Source organism: Crocodylus siamensis, chromosome 1 (assembly GCF_052110815.1).
Source record: "Crocodylus siamensis isolate JL-2025a chromosome 1, ASM5211081v1, whole genome shotgun sequence".
Classification (NCBI taxonomy): Eukaryota; Metazoa; Chordata; order Crocodylia; family Crocodylidae; genus Crocodylus; species Crocodylus siamensis.
In genome coordinates, this window is record NC_143395.1 from 280800427 (window position 1) to 280815066 (window position 14640).

At 38.5% G+C, this 14640-nt stretch overlaps 1 protein-coding gene across 5 annotated transcripts in view; it reads left to right on the top strand.

The window, feature by feature from the left end:
• Nucleotides 1-12627, top strand: part of ARHGAP6 (Rho GTPase activating protein 6) — a 570653-nt gene extending 558026 nt beyond the window's left edge. For all 5 annotated transcript variants that reach the window (XM_090063808.1, XM_090063818.1, XM_090063837.1 and 2 more), the window contains 3 exons: nt 6180-6442; nt 6952-7032; nt 10561-12627. In XM_090063808.1, coding sequence (XP_089919934.1) covers nt 6180-6442; nt 6952-7032; nt 10561-11285 — 1069 coding nt within the window. In that variant the 3' untranslated portion in view covers nt 11286-12627. The remainder of the gene's footprint in view (nt 1-6179; nt 6443-6951; nt 7033-10560) is intronic.
• Nucleotides 12628-14640: the final 2013 nt, after the last annotated feature.

A 14640-nucleotide genomic window follows, 5' to 3' on the forward strand; every position in this document is an offset into this window, starting at 1 on the left:
TCTCCAAAGTGGGGTGCGCGCACCCCAGGGGGTATGCAAGACAATCCATTGGGGCGCAGGAAGAAAATATTAGAACTTATATCTATATTTATATTTATATTGGAGGTGCATGCTGAAAAATTTTTTACTGATAGGGGTGTGTGATCAAAAAAGTTGGAGACCACTGCTTTAGATAATAAGTGTACATGGCTTCACAGTCAGAGCCATGCCAGGAAGTAGTATCATTAATATTTTTTTAAAACCCTTTCTCTAAAATAATTTCCAAAATTGTAAAGAAGTAGGACATAAACAGACTGTGTGATGATACAATGTGCTTATGAAGGTTTTTATTGGCCTGAGTTTGGAATGATCACATTTAATTTCAAGCTCAGGTTAATGAAAGGCTTTAGGGTAAACATTACCATCTATGTTGTATAGAGATGTATTATTGTGTCTCACATGTAGATACTTGTACTGGTTTATCATAGACTTATGTCAGAGAATGTTGTGCATGTCAAGGTTGTTTATTCATAAAACTTGCTTAGAATACACTCCAAGTTTAATGTTTATCTTCCCTTGAGCTTCCTTACCTTACAGCTAACATGCACGCCTACAGGAGAAAGTGGAATTTTTTTTGCAAAGCTGGATGCAAGTAACAAGAGGGTTTTTTTGCAGGAAAAGGTTTCTAGTGGCACTAGGATCCCACAGTTACCCAAGTACCTATTTGTTCTGATAATGGTAAATTGAAATTTTACTAAAAAAGAAAAACTTACTATCTATCATTTTCTTCTGCTCTGCTACCAGTTGATTTTATTTGTTCTTAATGTTGCTGCAAGCATTGTATGGAAACTCAATGTGAGGAATTGGTTAGAAGATTAGAAAGAATATTGTTAAGTGTCAAGGTTGTGATGCTCTTAAGAGATGGGTCCGTTCAACGCATAATCTCAATTCATAGCCTTTAGGTCATTTTTGGCTATGTATATCTTGGTTATTTTTCCTGAGAAGAGTGGAAGGCAGCAGTGAAGAAAAGAAATATTTACATCAGTTTCATCAAAATGAGCCTCCAAAATATATCTCTATTCCCAAGGGGACTTTGCTGATCAGATATTTTATCATGGATTTCAAATTTGGACGCAGGAGATGGAATACTTGACATATTCTTCAGTAATGAAAGATAAGCTTAATCAGCAAAGCAACTACTTGGTTTGATATTAATGTATGAGAACAACTTCAATACTTTATTCTCTTGCTAACTGTTCTGAGGCTACTACAGCTGATGCAGGCAATGCATTTGCCTTCCTATCTATGGTTTTGATGCCACTGCAGATGCTCTCTTGGCTTCTATTTCAGTCAATGACATAACAGTTTTTTTTCTTTTCTTCTTCAAAGGAAGACAAAACAGAGTGCCTCCTTCTCTGTCTTAAGAGTTGAGAATCTTGGATGATCAGTGGGGGAAGGATTTTGGGGCAGGGTATTATGAATCACTTCTTACCTTTAAGACTTCACTGATTACCAGATCTGCTTCCTAGATAACTTTCTCAATATTTCTGGACTCTGGTTGATGGTGTTGGAATGAATAGGTTCTCCAGTGTAAAGTGAACCAACTCTGAATTGCCACCAAATAAAAACTGCTCATTAAAAAACCATTTGCTGTTTACCATGTTTAAGTAATCTTGTTAGAGTTAAGGTTTTTGAAATATTCTTAAAGTGATGAATGTTTTTAGTCAACATTTATCTGTGATACAGATGTGCAAGACTCCATATTAAGCCATACAATTCCTAACCAACAGGAAGCTTTCAAATCACCAGTTTTAGAGATATAAGGCTGAAAGGAGCCTTTAGAACCATCAAGACCTCACCCTTTGCTGTTACAAGCAACCATGTCCTTGCAGTTTGAACAGTGACAAAACATGTATTGACCTGATGTATTTGGAAGTTATTACTCCATGCTGCAGTATCACTGCACTCTTTATAAGCTGCCTCTTATTGGAGATAATAATATCATAAGCCTTAAGATTCTGATAGAGGGAGAGAAACTCCTTTGAGCTTTGTAATAGTTTCTAGAGCTGATGTTTATAATTTAACATTCCTAAGCAGAGCTACTACTTTGTGTTTTATTTCATTGTTAGTTAGTTACAGTTCATTTTTGGACCCTTTTCTTAGCATAATTAATAGCCTCTACAGACTATTTTTACAGGCTTTCCTCAATGCCCCACCCACTGTTTAATAATCTGTAGTTGTCTTAATAAGCTGACTATTTCAAAGAAGGGCAGATGTTTTCCATGTTTTATTTACAAAACTGAAAAAAGTATACAAGAAAAAATCTGTTGGAAAAGTCAGCTGTAAAAGCATGTCATCTTTTAATTACTTGTGCTACAGGACCACGTGGTTTTCTCGTTAGTGTAATTTTAGGCATTATAAAGTGTAAGGGATTGCCATGTTGGATAGAAATTAATACGAGTACCATTAAAAAATTGCTACTTAACCACAGGCGGTAATTAAATTCAACACAATTTGATGGTACTTCCTATTCTAGACCTGGAATTGCCATAACTACCAGGATAAAGGTATATATTCAATTGTAGTAAATATCCATTTATTAATGAAACCACATTCAAAACAAACTATAATCAGAAGTGCATTTTTTAACAATATGCAGCAGTTCAGTTTTTGTTTATAACAATTAAATGTATATAGGACAAGGCATTTTATAAATCATATTTTACACTGTTTTTAATAAACTACTGGAAGCTGAAAATAGTTTCTATTCCAAAGCTATTCTGTCATGTTCCTCTGTATATATACATTAGGCTGGAATTATTGTAATTTATTTTGAAAAAAACACCTTTAAGTAGTAGTTTTGAAAATAATATCACATGTAATGAATTGCATGGGATTGCTAATGGATAACCTTAAAGGGGATTTTTAAAAGTGAAAATTTGGACCTTTCCAAACTTGATAATTTCCATTTAAGTGAGCCTTTATCAGGGACTCAGTATTGAGACGAGATAGACTATAACAAAGATCATTTAAGGTAAGACATAACATGAATGTTGTATACAACAAGTTATGTTCCTACATTTCTTCATTTGCTCTCACCACCCTCTCTCCCCGTTCTTTGTGTTACCTTGCCATAGCTAACTGGTTCTATAACTTCCTGTTTCTCCCATCGCAAAAAAACTGGGCCCTGATCTTTCAGACACATAGACATGCCAGTCTTCCTGTTGTCTTTAATGGGACTCCTTATATGTTTAATGCCACGGGCAGATTTGTTTGGAGGCCCTGAGCCTCTGGTCATCTATTTACATAAAACACTCTCCTGCACTTTTCAAACATTGTTCTGAACTCAGTTATTTCTCTTCTTAATTCACTTACAAGAAAGAAAAGGGAAAACACCTGGAATCTTTATCTTTATTTACACACTGAAAACTATCTAAGTTACAATGTTGTGGCTGGTTTTGTAGGTCTTTTGGTGATTCCATGACCCTGCTACCTGAATGGATGACCTAGAACAGTGTGGGGCAAACTTTATGGCAGGCAAGCCGCGAATTATTCCCACATCCTCCCCAAGTGCCACCATGATCCCCATCCCTGCCTGATCTGTTCCCTGCTTTCTGTTCCTAGCCATGTGTTCTCTGCCTTACCAGCTGTTCTGCTTTCTGCTTCCTTTCCTGTGGTACTGACTCAATTTGCTGCTTTGCTTTCTGCTTCCTGCTTTGTCTGCTGTTTTGCTGCCTTTTCCCTCCCTGATGTGCCATACACCAAGGCTGTCCATGCCTCAGGTTGGCCATCCCTGATCAAGGATAATTCTGCCTAGCCAAAAAGCAGACCTCAGGTTTTATCAGTTAATTCCCAATTGTGGTTCATAATCAACTTGCAGGATAAGGAGGCACTTATAGCCGGGAGCTAATTTGGTATAGGTAAATGTACTTCGGTTCCAAACACTATAAATGCTTTTATAAAGAGAGGCAGGGAACATGAAGGAAAATGCCTTCTTAGTATGTATATTCTCTGTTTTGGAGGTCAGAACTTGTAAAGCTATGTGGAAAGAAACCAGCCTGAAAGTGTTGCTAAACTTTTGCAGACCACATTTTTGTGGGTTTATTCTGAGAGAAACCCCAAATCTGGAAAAGACTTATTTTGGTGTTAATGTGGAAACTTGAGTGCTGTGTCTGTCTTGTCACTCCAAAAACATGCAATATATATTCTTTAGTTTCTTTTTTCAGTTGTTTGTCATGAGTTTGGAGAGAGAATTCTTGTTTGATAGTAAATAATGTACTCGGTACTACCAACATTCAGTTGAAGCCATAATGCTGTCTTTGGATTTGATTCTGGATGTTGACCATTTTCAGCTCCCTCAGTACTTCCCAGGATTAAGCTTTGTGCCACTTAATTATAATGGAGGTAAATATGGTGCATCAGAGCAAAAAAAAAAATGTTGATTTTGGGTGAGGAACAAGAAGCAACAATGTACAGGCAAAGAGGTATATAGCTGATCATAAAAATAAGAGAAGAAAAATAAAAAATGCAGATGTAGGAAAGAATGTTCACAGGATGTCTCAGCTTTCTGTGAGGCATAAGTTGGTCTCCACTCTGTCGATGCAAACCCAGATTTTCTTAATCATATTCAAAATCTCTTACTTTCAAAATTCACGTTGAGGTAAGGATTTTCATTTGCACAGCACCTAGATCAGGGGGTGTTGTGTACTGACCAGGGCTCACAGGTGCTACTACAAGGAAAATTTAAACCATAACATTGAAAACCTTCAAAACATTGGGGTGCCACTGGCATATGATTTTTGGTGACTGTCTGCCTGAGTCTGTGCTTTGCTTTTCACTATTTTCTAAAATTAAATGAAAATCCGGCATTTTAATTTGAAGACTCTTACAGCTTCTGTATGCTATCAGAAGAGTTAACTGAAGTTGTCCTATATGTAAAGCCAGTTGTCCTGTGTAGGATATTTTTCTTTGAATTTCTTCAGAACAGAATGGTGTGAGATAAACTTGATATAATTCTTTGTTTCTCTAATTACGTGTTACTTTAGAGTGTAAGAGTGAACTACTTACATATTGCTTAATATCATAGGAGTGGCAGGGATTTCTTAGGGTGACATTTTTTTACTGGACTGAAAAATCACCCTAAGAAATCCTTGCCTCTCACATAATTTGTGGACCATCATGGTTGCAACATAACTCTTACATTATCTCAGTATCATAAGATTATAGGAAAGTAGGGCTGGAAGGGACCTCACACGGTCATCTGATCCAGCCCCCTGCTCAGGGCAGGAGTATCCCTGACTGACCCACCCCAGACAAGTGTCTGTCTAACCTGCTCTGGAAAACTTCCAAGGATGGAGATTCCACAATTTCTCTAGTTAGTCTGTTTCACTGCTTGACTACCCTCATAGTCAGAAAGTTCTTCCTAAAGTTTAGCCTAAATTTATTCTAATACAGTTTGAGACCATTGCACCTAGTCCTGTCTCCTCTGACTACAAAGTCAGACTACACATCTCCATCCTCTCTAATTATTCTTCAGGTACTTGAAGACTGATTCCAAATCGCTCCTCAGTCTCCTCTCTCCAGGCTAAATAACTCTAGTTCATTCAGCCCTTCCTTATAAATCATACCTTCCAGGACCCTAATAATTTATGTTGCTCTCACTGGAATCTTTCTAAACTGTCATATCCTTTTTGAATTATGGGGCGTAAATTGGAGAGGTGAGGCCTCGCCATTGCTGAATAGAGTGGAAAAATCACCTTCTTTGATTTGCAAGTGATACTCCTGTTAATACAACAACCATATCAAACAAGTGTACTTGGTCCCACCCTCAAGTTCAGTACTATGGGATGTACCCTACCCTACTCTCAAATTCACCCTTAATTTCACTTCTAGCACAATGGTCAAGGTAACATAAGGAATCAATTCACTATGATTCTTTTCCTCTGGTGAGCTATGTAGTTGTGTGTACACGTGCATAATTTTTTTATTGCAACATTCATTGATTTTTGATGACCTCTTGTGGCCATTTTGTGGCAAAGGTTTTAGTTCCATACTTTAGTAGAAGTATCCTCTCTATTGCTTGCAAAATGTTTCCATTTTAGCAGCTATGATCATACATTTTTGTGTTGTCAAAGTGCAGCTTTACCTATGGACTCTGAACATTGTTCATTAACAAATGTTTGTTTATCAAATTCTATCAGAAGCCCGGAAATGCTGCCATCAGAAGGTCCATTCTCCATAGGAGGGAGGCATTCTTCCACAGACTCTAACAAAGCCTCAAGCGGAGATGTTTCTCCATATGACAACAACTCACCGGTACTATCTGAACGGTCTTTGTTGGCAATGCAAGAAGACATTACCCTCAGTTCAGATAAGCTCCATAAGGTACCTGAACAGTACACATTGGTTGGTCATTTGCAGTCTAAATTGAGAGAGAATTCTTCAGGATCACAAGCTGGAAAAGGTAAAGTAAGACTTGCACGTGTTCATCTTTTTTTAATATGCAATACGAATTTGTGTTCTGCAGCAAAACCATTTCCTTTTTCAAATCTATGCATCCAATAAATCTCTCTACTGTATGCTTCCCTGTTTGTTACCAGTGGTTTGGAACCATTATTAGATATGGATACAAAAATGTATGTATTATTCTGAAGGCAAGAAGACTCCCTAGGCTTTGTGACCAAAGCTTATTTTCACTCATGCATATTGTTTTCCTGTTGAGCGCAATGGGACAATATACTTAAGGAAGGCGCTACCTACAGTGGATTCTGGGGATCTAATCCCTATGGCATTCACTACAGAATTTGAGCCTGTAAGTCTTTAAGAACAGGATATAGCTCTATGTCTTGTGCAGGGAAAATCCACTGATATTTATATGCCAAGCCTTTTTTCCTTCTGTTTATAGAGAATATTTTTACTGATTTTTTTCCAATTCATCTTTTCAAAAGATCATTTCATGTCTTCCTCCTGTAGATCTTCCAGAGGATCATTTTAATATCTGGGGCACCTGGCATTCGACACTGAAAAGCAGTCCCAAAGATCCAGGAATGACAGGTTTGATGTTTCTTCAAGAGTTTTTAGGCCCTGATTTGGCAACTGCTTACTAATTTTATTTTTATGCACTGTGAACCACTCCTTTGAAGATGGGAGGGATACTCATGTTGTATAAAGTTAAACATGTGTAAATGTTTATAAGATTAAGTGCCTTCATTTATTAAATTTAAAATGGGGACTCTTCGTTCTAGAAGTACTTTACATATTTTGGTAGTGTTGAAATGATGATGTAGTCATGATGCTCCAGGAAATATGTGAGAAGCAAGAATTGTTGCGGGGGATATCCTTTATTGGACCTACTTCATGATTGGGATGAGTTTAGATGAGTTTTTGGGTATCATAGCACCCTTTAACAGATCTCTGGAGAGAAGCAGATACAGCAGAGCTAAATAGATGGAACAAAGGCTTGTGTAAAACTCTGTATGTAAATAAAAACAGGACAGAAGAGAAATTACCAGGTAGACAACAGTCTAGAGAGATGCAGTAAAAAGCTCAGTTTGTAAGTGCTCTGAGGAAAATATTCATGATACCCATCCCAGCAAACTGAAAACTGCCTTTACCCAAAAAGGACAGTCCAGCAGAGAAATAATCTGTATCCTTGAAAGAGCTACCTAAATACCCTGCAGCAACCTACTATAATACAAGAGAAAACACCCACTGACTGCACACCCTTGGTTGCCACCTATCATCCCACACTCAGAATGGATTATCAAAGAATTACAGCCAGTACTCAAATAGAATCAGATCTTGGGAGAAATATTCCCAACCTCCGGCCTTCAGACAGCCCCCCAACCTTGCCCAACTCATCATTAGAAGAAAACTCCCTGCTGATCAACAGGAACATAAGGGGACCCAGGCTTGCCTCAGCAATAAATGCAAAACCTGTCAACTCAACTCTGCAGTCACAACAATCAAGACTCCCCACAATATTGTCATTAGAATCTAGGAACCTACTTAAATCATGCTCTCACAATTTTCACGGAAATCTACTGAAAAATAAAAATCTATTGAAAATGAAATGCTGGGAGTCAGTGGTCCCCATGGCCACTGCTGCCAGCCTTGCAGCCTGCTGGGGCAGGAGTGGGGGAGGCACTGGCTAGCAGAGCAGCATGATGGGGAACAGCCCTGATCCCAGCCACCGCCTCATCCCCCCTTTCCTGCCAGAGCCTCTCTGCTAGTCATTGGTATGGGGTAGGGCCACATGAAGGGTACCGCTATCTGCCAATCCACGGTAAGGGGGCCTCTGGGGCCTCTTGACCAATCAGTAGAAATGCCACAAAATGCCTGTGAAAGTGGCTCTGCATGCTGTGAGTGGGCTGTAAAAAACCTTTCTTCTCACCCTGATTTAGGTAGGTCCCTAATCATACACACCTATCCCAGAATGTAGTTTGCCTCATCCAGTGCACCAACTGTCCTCATCCTCTGGCCATCCGTAGACTCATCATCTGAGTCTACAAATCCTCTGATGTTTTGAGCATTTGTAGACTCAAAATGTCCTTATCCTCTGGCCATTTGTAGTGCTCACCATTTTCTAAACTGTGTTAACTAATTTGCATCACACAGTTCAAATCAAATTTCAGTTCAAATTAATAGACGCTCATATACACTTGACAGCACCTTAAGAGACCAATTTACAGTGCCTGTGTGTGGGCTTATGCACTTAGTACTTGAGGTTGGAAGAAATTAGGAGGTGATAATAAGGCTTTTTTAGCACTGCTACATTGTTGCCAACCTACTGACAGCTATCTAAAGTGATGTTCTAGAAGCAGTAATGGGTGCAATTGACCTGAGTGTTGATGACCATCTCAGCCAACAGCATTTTGGGGGGGAGGGAGACCAAGGGGGTTTGCCCCTTTCTTCACAGACCAATAGCCCATGCGAGGGGGGCAGAGCTGCTTGGTGCTGGGGGCATAGTCCAGATACTTTGTCACAGTGGCTGCATCTACACATTAATTAATGTGCAGTAGTTACTGCTCTTTTAGTTTAGTACTTCTATAATGAAGTACTAACTAAATGTGCAGTAACTGCACAGTTGCAAATTAGCACAGTTTTTGGCTGGCATGCTACTGTGTAATGTTACTAGGTTACTGTGTATTAATTGCTTCATGCTCAGTGAGGTGTGGTTGGCGCAGTTGACTTTGTAAAGATGTAACTTTGTGCCTGATAACCCCTGTTGTGTTGCAGAAACCCAACTGAGTTTTCCTTGTGGGGACTGATATTTGCAATGCTTATCTGCCAAGTTCCTAAGGACTATTTTTCCTAAAAGCAGTGCCGCATATACATATTAATTAATACAGTATACATTGCCTAATTTGGACTGCTCTAGTCTGTGTTAACGTTAATCCTTATTCAGTGAGGATTTGTTTATACTGGAGCCAATTTTAATTCAGACTACAAACGTCCACATGTATATAGTGACAGCTGTAGTCCAGATTAAACCCAGAAAAAATGTAATGTCTATAAACAGCCTCTGTAGATGAAACCAGACAACAATTATGCACCAGAATGAGTGATCACTAAAAAAAGATAAAGGACAGCAGGTAAAAGAACATTTTTCATAGAACAATCACTTCCTGTCTGACAGTTCTTGTGCTCAAGGGAAATTTACAAAACTTCTTCAAAAGGGGAAACTGGGAACAAAATTAATTAGCTTACTGAACACTTAAGAACTGGGGGCTTAACATAGAGACTGAATTTGTGGTCCATTATCATCTACCCAATACTCACTAATCTCAACATTTTACATAGGCCCTCCTGAATGATCCTGCACCCTGCTTATCAGGTTTTTACTGCATCTCTCTTGTTTGTCGGCTACCTGATAATTTCTCTTTCATCTTGTTTTTGTTAAATATGGAGTTTTACACAAGTCTTTGTTCGACCTGCTATTTAGCTATGCTGTGCCAGGGACCTGTGGAAGGGTACTATGATATCCAAAAGCTTGTCTAAATCCATTCCAACCATGGAGTTGGTCCAATAAAGGATATCACCCACAAAAACTCTTGCCTTTTACATTTCTAAGCATTTAATCTGCTTCCCATTTTTAACGGTACTGCTTTTACTAAATATTAGATGCAAACAGACACAACAATTATAGACATATGACAGCATTTAAAAATATGGTGCAGAGTAACATAATAAAAAATATTCTCTAGTGAGGAACATATGCAGTGCTTGTTGCTTAAGTCCAGCCCTCAGAGGGCTGGGAGTCCTGAATTTGAATCCTAGTTCCACAACTGATACTTCGTGTAATTTTGGTAAACATTTAACTACTCTGTCTCAGACTCTTTTTCTCATCTGCACCTATTTCATAGGAATTTCGTAAAGATAGCTGTAAAGGATAGTTAATTCTTGAAGACAATATGTAAGTTCTGAGTACTAAAAGCACAAGTGTACGTAGAGTGTGAAGTTCAAACAATACAAATCCAACACTGTCTTCTCCACTATGATGAATTAGGTTAGAGATAACCTATAATATGTCATGCAAATTGCGTGGCATGCTGATATTTCCTCTCTTACTCTGGTCCTCAGGTTCATATGGAAACATTTATGAAAGCAGCTCATTACGGCCAGGACAGTGCTCTCTTTCTCAAGGGAACCTATCAGCAAATTATCCTCAGTGGCAAAGTAACTCCACTGAATTGGACAATGGAAAGCAAATAATACGAAGGAGTCAGACTACTGCTGCCATCCCTGAATGTAAGTTTCATCCTCCCGTGTCTCGTGTTTGCAGTACTTCACAAATTGAAGGCAGTAGGAGGAGTTCAGATGAGTCTAATTCAAGGTGTGAGCGGCCTCTGACTTTAAGGAACACAGTGGACTGTCCAGAGCGTGACTCAAATCTGGGTTGTTTGCAAAGTGTAACTAAACCTGCATACCTGAGGCACAGCAATATAAGTAGAAAAGACAGGCCACCACCTCCTTATCCTGGTCCTGCAAAAACAAGTTCTGCATTGTTTCAGCAACCAACTGGCTCATCAGTACCACACTCCTTGTGGAGCCTTCAGAAAGAGAAATGTTCAGAAACCACTGCAGCAGGAGGACCAACAGCCAAATCAGTGGACCAGTCCACATCCAGTCAGGGGAGACAGACCACACAAAACAAAATAGGTAACATCTTTTCCACTACAGCCAATAATCAGAAAAGTAAAAATGTGCCCGAGCCAGAGTGGAATGATTGGCAAAGAGAGCGATGGCAAATTTGGGAGCTTTTATCAGCTGATAATCCAGATGCCCTCCCTGAAACTCTTGTATGATCAGACTCATATACAGAACTGCCAACGATGAATAAACCTCTCTAAAATAGGAAAAGAACAGTGACATTGGAAGACCTGAGGGTGTTATACTAAGTACATTTCATTATTTTTTAACTTTGTTCACTTTAATTCTTTAATAGCACTGTCAAGGAGTATATTTACAAATGCAATATGTTTCAGTTTTGTAGCAAGCTTTAAAAGAGAAGAAGAAGATGAAAATTTTAGTCTAATATCTCTGTATGCATAAGCTGTGTGTAAGATAAAACTATTGCTTTGGTGTTGCTAAAACATATTTATATATCTGCAGTTTCGATGATTGTATATTCTGTAATAGGTTATGTATGATAATCATATGGTATATGTTCATATACAGATGACAATCAGATCGTGACTGCTTTTTTTTAATCACTGCACTTAAGTTACGCATTGGAATTCTATAAAAAGTGCACAAGCTGGTTTCTGTGCTTATAAACATGTTAATGGGGGTAAAATGTCCTTCTTTTCACTGCCTGTGAAAAACACTAAAATAGAATGAAACATATGAAAAGCCATATATTTTATAAGGGTAGTAGTGAGATAAGGGGAAAATAGTAACCAGATATTTTTCTTATAAATATAATTTTGCAAACAAAATTAAAATTTGATACAGTATTATAACATAATATTTTTTTAGACTCTGTTTGAAAACAATTCAGTTAATCAGCCAAGAGAAAGGCCGTGCCTAAACCAAATGAAAAGTCTTAGTGCAGAGCTCTGCCATCCCATTCTAGAATAACTATGATTTTATATATACAGCATATAATATATATATTTATAAATGTATGATGTTATGTATTGTTTTAAAACAATAAACTGGAAATCCAAATAAAAAAAGCATGTAAAAACTCAGAAAGAATATGGCTTTTCCTATTAAATAACAAGTTTTCAGTATTAAAAATAAAGAAATTGAACATGCAAGTATTTACACACACATTAAAAAGGAGAGTAACGTGCAGTATTCTAGAATTGAGTATGACATTTGGAGAAGTTCACAGCTATTTGTATAAATATTTCGCCAAAATTTGGGGAACTATTTCTTCAGTAACTTTACATTACATTGTTAAATGTTCATGTTACGCAAGTTCTGGTTTTTTAAACTGCAAAAATGTTTATGACCAGCAGGTGGCAATGTACTCAGTATTTTAAGAGTTTTGTTTCACTTGATAAGGGAAAGTGTTTCATATACAAAGATTTTTATAAAACATGCTAGGCTTAATTTTAATGAAGTTAAAGACTTATTCAGTGGTGTTGTCTTTAAATTCTATCTTGTGCCATAATGATGGAATAAAAAGCTAAGAAAAAGCATGGGGATATGTCTTCCTCTTTTGTCACAAGGTTATAACAAATGACGTGTCAACTCAAATGATTTATTATTTTCAGGGGGTAAAACTTTCAAAAGTGCCCAAAAGACTCAGAAATCCAGCTCACACTTCCAAAAGTGTTTTAGTTGTTTATACCAAAGTCTCATGGAAATTTAGTGAGACTTAGGCTACTAAATCAGACTCCACTCCTGCTTAACTCAACAAATTTATGCAAAGTTGAATACAGTTCAAAGGCATGTATACTAGAGGCTGACCTGTTCGAAAGTGACCTTGTTATAACTTGTTAGTTGTGAAATCAATGTAACTTCTGTAATGTTGATCAGATCTTAATATGGTTTTAAGTTACCAATTTCAGACATCCGAGTTTGACAATGATGGTCTATTATTTCAAAGTAGAGATTAATAAATCTTGGCCTCCACATCAGCGGTGAAACGTTCCCAGTCAAGGAAAAGAAGAGGTCTTTTCCTATCTATCAAACTAAGGGGCAAGTCAAAGCCAGGTCTTTGCTGTTGAAAGTGCAATAATTAACCATATTTCTTGCTTCTGTTAAGGTCTACATTATTAAGTTACAGCAGGCACTGAGTATTTGTTTGACACAGAACTGGAATGAGACAGAAGGTTAAGCACACAGCATGTATGTAATATTACTTTTTGAGTTAGTAGTTTAAAACCAGCCCTGGTCATTAGCAATAGATGTTTTGGTGCTCTTTTGAAATGGTTTGATAGTCTGGAATAACATCCAGATAAGCCCCCCTGAAGTTTAGCCATGAACTCACTCATGAGAGTTATCCCTTCTGGTCAGGAATGGGACAAACAATTAGCTTAGAGCATTTGCTGCAGTGTTAGTCCAAATCACATTCACATTTATTCAGGGATATATTCCCTATAAAGTTACTGGGAATTCCCACTGGAACAGTGGTTCTTGACTTTTTTAGATCCCTTGTTAGAGTCAAAGTGTCCCTGAGACTATGCCAGCTCTTAGCTTTCATTCGTTTTTTGACTGCAGAAAAATGATAGAGCAATTCTTTTGTTGCAAAGAACTCAGAAAAACCATAACAGGGCAAGGTGTTTTTGACCCTACAAATTCGTTTGAAATCTCTGGGGGTGTCCCCATGAGTGCATGTGTGCAGTTTGCGGTGCAGCAAATCACATGCACCACATGTGCAGGCGTTGGCCACACTGCTAATTTGCAGCACTAAATTTTTTTACACCAGAACACCCCAGTATCACAAAAACCCACACCAGAAAAAAGGGCAACATACATGGCGATAACACACGTCTCCCAGAACCAAAGTGTGGCTAGCCAGAACCACACTCTGGCTGCCGGCCAGGCTCCACGCACCTGGATTTCCACCGCTGGAGCTCCAGAAGGCCCCAGGACACGAGGTAAGGCTGCTGGGACCAGCCCAGGTGCCGGCCGCAGCCTCCCCTGCCCAACCCAGGGTAATTTGCCATGTGCTAAAGCGTGCATGCAGGGGCAACTAGCAGCAGCACATATTTGTGCCACTGGTAGTTGTTCCCGGGGAACACACATTTTTGCTCATGAGGATGCACCATCTGGGTTTATGAATCAAGTTGAAGGTATTTGCATAACTACCAGTGTTAGCAATGTGCAGCACCCCACAGCAACCTTAAAAGGAGTGCATAGTACCTGAGGGTGTCCATAGATTTGTCCAGTGATCATGCTTAAAGTATTTCAGTTTACAGTGCTCCCAAACTATCTAGCTCTTTCAATGAATGCTACATATTTATACCCAACCATATACATATATGTTGATCTTCTGGGACATTTTTACATATGTCAGTGCCTCACATGTAGTATAACACATAGAAGGTGTTTTAGTTCAAAAGCGCACCGCCACCATTTTTCACTCACTGACGTGCGTTTCATCACTTATACAACTGCACACAGTGCAGTGCATTTCACATCAGCTCATATGTGGAAGATCTCCAGCATGTTGCAGGACAAAAGGTATGTGTATAAATGCCCCTG